Source organism: Ambystoma mexicanum, chromosome 2p (genome assembly GCF_040938575.1).
Source record: "Ambystoma mexicanum isolate Mex_15411 chromosome 2p, UKY_AmexF1_1, whole genome shotgun sequence".
NCBI classification, from domain to species: Eukaryota; Metazoa; Chordata; class Amphibia; order Caudata; family Ambystomatidae; genus Ambystoma; species Ambystoma mexicanum.
In genome coordinates, this window is record NC_090923.1 from 43801157 (window position 1) to 43808012 (window position 6856).

General features: G+C 40.7%; 1 protein-coding gene across 1 annotated transcript in view; it reads left to right on the forward strand.

The window, feature by feature from the left end:
- The window catches only part of PPP4R2 (protein phosphatase 4 regulatory subunit 2), a 143243-nt gene extending 136588 nt beyond the window's left edge, over window positions 1–6655 (forward strand). The window contains exon 9 of the mRNA XM_069643213.1: window positions 4402–6655. Within this exon, the coding sequence (XP_069499314.1) occupies window positions 4402–4709 (308 nt within the window). The 3' untranslated portion in view covers window positions 4710–6655. The remainder of the gene's footprint in view (window positions 1–4401) is intronic.
- Window positions 6656–6856: the final 201 nt, after the last annotated feature.

Below are 6856 nucleotides of genomic sequence, written 5' to 3' on the forward strand. Positions count from 1 at the left end.
AGTTGATTGCACTTCTTCCACTATTGTTACATACATGCTCCACCTGCTGGATGCAGGACTGGTTTTTAACTCACTGAAGGTACACCTGGCAGCCCTGTCAGCATACACCACTTCCCATAACAAGGTGTCGTGGTGGAAGGTACCCGTGGTTAAAGCCTTCATGGAAGGAGTAAAGAGGCCATCCACCAGGATGGGACCTGCACGTGGTGCTATCTAAGTTCATGGGCCTCCCATTCGAGTCCATGCACAAAAGCACTCTCAAACACCTGACTTACAAAACGGCCTTCTTAGTAGCAATTGCATCTATAAGAGTCAGTGAAATTCAGGCTCTGTCAGTGCAAGATCCCTTCTTTACTGTCCATAAAGATAAACTGGTTTTATGCACACACCCTAGGTTCTCACCTAAGTTTATTTCAAAATTCCACGTGAACCAGTCCATCGAGCTTCCGGCTTTCTTCCAAGACCCACAAAGCTCGGCTGAGGTGAAACTACACACACTAGATGTTTATATAGTAGAGGACCGCCCTATGCACAAGACCAGACCGCTAAGGAAAACAGATCAGCTGTTTGTCTCCGTAGCTACAGGCAGAGAGGGGGATTGCGTCTCTAAAGGTGCCATCTCGAAGTGGATTATTAACTGTATCCAGCTGTTACTCACTTTCTGAAAGAACTCTGCCTTTCACGCCTAGGTCCCACTCTCCAAGAGGCATTGGGGCCACTCTGGTTTTCATTGCAAATGTACCTCTTGACACCATTTGCAAAGCAGCTACTTGGAGCTCTATTCACACTTTTACTCAGCACTACTGCATTGACACTCATTCCAAGACAGATACACAAGTGGGACAAGCGGTTCTAAGACACCTGTTTGCTCATGACCCTTCTCGCATCCCACCTTCTTCAGGTACTGCTCGCTAATCTATGCACAGCATGTTATCTAAGCAGATTCCAAAAGCCTCAGAAGGGATACATTACTCACCGTAATCTTATTTCTGATGCTTGTATCTGCTTAGATTCACAAGGGACCCACCCTTCCTCCCCTCTGAGAAGGTGCATGGATGCTTGTAGTCTTACCTTTCTATATATCTGCTTGGATTATCTGTACTCGCGCTTCTCCTCATGCTACCTCATGTCAGAAAAAACACAATCTGAGGGTCCTAGACGCGTGAGGGATCATGGGTACAGTGGACGTCACACTATGGATAGTATTACTGGCACTCCCTGTGTCAACACCCTTTTTCGAGTTTCGAAAAACAAATTAATACTCCACAGCTTCCACTCGATGTCGGCCTATGCACAGCATGTGAATCTAAGCAGATACAAGCATCAGAAATACGATTACGGTGAGTAATGTATCTATCTATCTATATCTGTCTGTCTTGGAGTTGCTGTCACTCTTTTAGATAACTGTCTCTAAATGCCCCCCCCCTTTACTTTGTGAATTAATTGTCCAGAGGGTTTTTCTTAACCAATCATTACTATGCACCATCTGATCAGGATGTCTGTGGGACTTTGAAAGCTAATGCACTGTTTATCTACTTAGTATTTTCAGTTATCCAATAAAAGGTATCCATTGGCATAGTGATTTTTATATTGCGCTCCTAGAAATAGTGATACAAACACAGCTAGTATACCAATGCAGTAGCAACGAGTTTCTATGGACAGTAGTGGGACACAAAGTAAAAAGAAAACAAAGCCCTGAATGTTGGTGGTAAAAGCTAAACGTCCAGTTCTTTCAACTTAAGCTCCAAGGCCTCAGGAAAAAGGGCAAATCAGGTTTGGACCTCCAAAGGATGCTTCAGAAGTTCCCCATAGGAAATAATGGCACAAAGCCATGTGGGCACAGCCGCGGTTATGGGCTAAAGTCAAGTGTGCTCTGCCCTACGGTTGCAGTGGAGACTGCACCCAACCCCAGGGTATGACATTGGTGACCCTCCAGTGTTTCAGTTTCTGGTTTGATTCCTGGTATACCCAGGAAGAAAGACAAAGCTGGATTGGGGCACTGTTATCCAATGTCGAATTGCGGTAAAAGTTGCACATCCAAAAGTACTGTGTTTTGTGAACCCCTTGCTCCAGTCTGGCAAAACAACCTGGTGATTAAAAATCTTCTGTTGCCGGCTGTTACGTGATCGGGTCACCTAGGGACTTTAAGCCCGGGAAAACCACCCAAAAGGTGAATATTCCTTGCACATAGGGTGGCCCACTAGCCAGGACTGAAAGCATACGAGACTGCTCCGGGAAGGAGGAGAAACCCGGCCAAGCTGAACTGGTGAACTTGGCAGACCAGGTGGGGCAGCCAGCAGAATACTGTCCCAACACAAGATCCAGCTTACCCAGTGAGATAAAGGAGGTGGACGAAGGATGCAGCAGGAGGTATTTCCAGCAGACAAACCACAGAAAAGGGCATAGGACACAGCCATTCTAGCCAGACCTAGACCCTAAAATCCACAAGAGAATTCACAGGTTGTGGAACAGTCTTAAATGCTCCTAGTTTTTCCAAGGTGGTGCAACTGGGTCGGTCTCATCTCCCTGCGGCAGTATTCCTTTTGTAGACCGAGCCTAGTTTTCATGGGAAGATATTTGGATGCTTAATTCCAGAAAATATTGTTTCTGGATATCTTTGTAGCTTTAGAGACAAAATAAGGCTACTTGAGTGGCAGTGGTCTCGCCTTCTGCCACTGACATGAACCAGCTTTAATGGACTGTACACCATGGGCTATCTTTATCACGTAATTAAACAAGCTGGAGTCGCACAGATTGTGATATTGTAGCATTTGTGTTTTATCACAGCTTTTCTCCCTTCAGAATACTTTTGATGGGCTTCATTTTTGCCTCTACCCCTCTGAAAATGAAATGGTAAAAGAATAGTGAACAGTGCTGGTATGATTTGGAATTTTAGTATCAAACTGGTGACATGAAATGTTTCCTTCCTCTGGCACTCATGTAAGGCAGCACAACGTAAACCGCTGTCTCTCCCCTGCCAGTGTAGTCATTTTTCCGTTGGAACAAAGTTATTCTAGGTTTTCTCTAAATCTGACGTGGGGCTCAAAGGATTATCCACAAGGTTCACTGCAGAAAGACTTTCCAGTTTGTGGATCATAATGAGCCTTTTTGCTCCTCGGGCTTTGTTGCAGATCGAGGCTCTAATCCAGGTCAACCGGTCTGCACGGGTGGTGGGGTCTTTTCTGATGGGGCTCCTTCTATATCTACAGTCTGGGAATCTTTGAACATTCAAAGTTAACACTGCATCTTCCATTCAAGCAGTAGGTTTTATAGCATGTAATCTGTAAAGCCAGGCACCTGTGCGTCGTCGCCTGCTTTATTTTAAATTTGGCAAATGTGCAAGATCTCAGTGGGGTAATGTTGCAAATAATCATATTGGCTTTATGGAATGGTGACTAAAAGGGTGGCGGGATGGGATTGCACTTTAAATGTTACTCATTATTACTAGTCCTTTTGCGTTCATCATTCAAGCGACCCATATGCAAGGTCTGTGGTGGTTTTTTTTTTTTTTTTTTACACTACAATATGTATTGTTCCAGTGTGGTTGGAGGTAGCTTTCAAATGTGATAGACTGGGGCACATGAGTAGCTTGTGTTTGTTTTTTTTAAAAACATTTTTTGAGGTGGTGGTTTGGGGGGGTGGGAGGGGTGTCTGGGAAAGTGTACTTTTAGTTTAGTGTGAGGAAAGCTATATTAAAAGTCACAATATTAAGTAACTGGGACTTTCTGTGCTTTGGGAAAGAAATTGTAATTTGAGGTTAAGACTCCAAATGTTAAGTTATTTAGTATTTATATAGCGCCTACTCTGATATGTCTTCAAAGCCCTGTGGTGGTGGAAGGCCCTGCAGAAGACCATAGTCTATGCAGACATGAAAATAAATGAACCTTGCATTGCATGCAAATATTAATTTGAATTCGATGACTATTCCGTTACTCGCAGAGACTACTAGTTTAAAACAAAAACATTCTGCAGAGCATTTTGTGCAGGTGCAGGGGTGACTGCTGGATTTTTCGCGGGGCTCTGCTGTATTCTATAGGTTGCAGTGCAAGAGGGGCATGGGTATTTTAAATAGTCAACTCCTATAGCAACTGTCTACTGCTGAGGGCTCTACTATACTTTTCATGGGAGACCAGAATCTTTGGTTCAGAGAAAAGGCTACATGAAATTTGGGGCATGTCAATGCATTTTGCCTTGCTGTTTGGCAGGCTGAGAGATGCCTCAAGGGTCACTCTGCCATGCTCAGGGGCCTTCTTGATAATGCCACAGCTAAAATGCTGGTTTTACAGTTACTTTCAACTAAGTTTAACTAATGAAGGGTGTACTTTGCAGAGCGTTCACCATTTTATTGTCCATATTATCATTGTGCTTATTTTGTAATGCATTACATTTTATTTTGATCAGAATCTTATATGACCGCCACTGAAGTAACTTCGGAGAGCAGCGATGCAGAGAAAGACGCTAATGATATTGTGTCAGTTAGTGAAGAAACATGCGATGAGAATGAGATGGAAGAGTCGGACCAGTGTGAAGCAAAGGACGTCCATTCAGGGGTCGATCACAGCTCATGTGCCGTTAGTACTGCTAGTGAGTGCAGTGGCACTGAAGAACTTGTCACGTTTGCCAGCGAAGCTGCTGAAGTCCCATCAGAATCCATGGATAATGGCGAGGATGCCTCAGAGGTGGCAGAAGAACCTATGGAACAAGACTAATACATTCAAATGCGTTTCGATGTAGTATTTTCCATATGGCTCTGGTTTTACACTGTATAAATTTTGTATGTAATAAAGTGGACCTTTAGTTTTACAAAGAAGCAGGTTGTAAAATAAACTGAAATAAACACCTGAAAGAGCCTTAACTGATGGGAACTGTGAATCCACCCTCCTTCAGGTTTGCTCCGGCCCTGCTTACCGCTGAATTTTTGGTTTGAAATCAGTGGTTTGTGTATAGATTTTTTTTAATTTAGAATAAAGTTTTTAAACTGGAAGGTTATATATAATTAAACACTTTGAACTAATTGTTTTTACGCACGGTCATAGTGTCTTGTCTCTGACATTGAACACAGCGTTTTCATATTTCGCTCATACTTTTAACATTCAATGTGTTAATTGCAGGGTTTCATGCTGGGCTCCAAATGTATCCATTTTTATGATACCAATATTTCAGTTATGTTTGCGTATATGTGTGTACACACCTCTTTGAGGCAAAGTGTCAATTCTCTTATCTTCAAACAGTTTAAACGCATTTCCTCTGTTCCCCCCCCCCCTCCCTCTATACAGAAAGCTAAACTTATCCTGTGTGTACTTCAACATAACGTCCAACTTTTGTGAAGCCTTGGAGAGAGAACACGGTTTAAGCAGTAGGTTAAACACATTCCAAAAGATTTGATACAACATAACAATTTTTGTGTACGCTTTTGAGATTTCTGCATCCACACGTTTTCCTTTATTATGTGTGCTTTGTTGAGCAGAAATCGTTTTATATAATGGATCCTTGCAAACCTGCCTTCAGTACCTCTTGGACGCATTTGAGCAGGTACGTATCTTTTCACAAGCTTAACCATTGTGAACACTTTTTTTTTTTTTAGCTATTCTGAAGTATGCAGTTGGCATTGGTATAAAGCAAACCACTGTATTTGGAGGGTTAATATATTGTATTCGTTATCTACCTGACCTAAATGACTGAACATTTAAAGGTGCGTTGAAATCACCTTAACTTGTATGACCTTTTTGAAGTGAAATTCATATATTTCACGCTACTTTTGACAGCCAGTGTTAACTTTTTGAACCTGCGCAAAGCACAAATACTGCTCTAAAGCTTGTGTTTTCCAATACTGAAACTTAAATCCTGCATCTTACAGTCACAATTACTGGCTGTCAAATGTATACTCTTTTCTTTAACTGTGCTTTTTTATAATTAGAATTTTTAAATTTCTGTAAAATAGATTTTGTAGGTTGTGTTCACTTACTTTGTCAATCAATATTTCATTTGTGTGCACACTGAATGCTTGGACTTTAAATACAGTATTCATATGAAGCAATAAATATCCATGATCTACAAAACCACAATACATTTTTATCAAAATATAAAAAGACAAGGTTTCCATTTTTTAATGTTTAATTTTACCTACATGAAATCTAAAACTGAAGCGTTTGGCTTTTTGTACTCAATAACCTTAGCCTATGTATAGCTTTTTGAAAGTTTAAACATTTTAAGTTTGCCTCCTCAGCAGCTGAAGAAAATGACCCAGTTTCTAAGGTGATGTACCTGCGACTGTCCTTTATATCAAGTTTTAAATGGACAGTGAGTGCGTTCAGGGAAATGCTTGCCGTTAAGTATAAAGATTGGTGTTCCGGAGACTGAAGGAATATCAACTATTGCAAATGGTTCTATTTAGTTTTGTGTTTACAGACGTAGGAAATGCAAATATGTATTATAAGAGACTTAACAGGAAACGTACAATGTAGATGTTTAAATTAGGAAAACCTTTAAAATTTAATCTGAGATCTAGTGCTTTTGAGCACTTTGTTTGTTTTGAAAGTAAATTGCCAATGAGAACAAATTAAAACTTATGTTTTTACATTTTGGCAATTAGCTCCTTCAGAATGTTTTTGCGTTATTTGTGAAGTACTGTCAATAAACCCATTCTTTATGCACACATTTTGTTATTTTGATTTTTGGTGATGTAAATTAAATGAGATTATCTGTTCACAAATGATTCGTAAATTGTAGGATCTGCACTAGATTTTACCTTCTATTCAAATTCACATGGAGCTCAATCTTTGCAAATATCTTTTTACTTCATTACTTTTTCTGGAGCACATTGCATTTATCTCATAATAGGTGTATATACAATGTA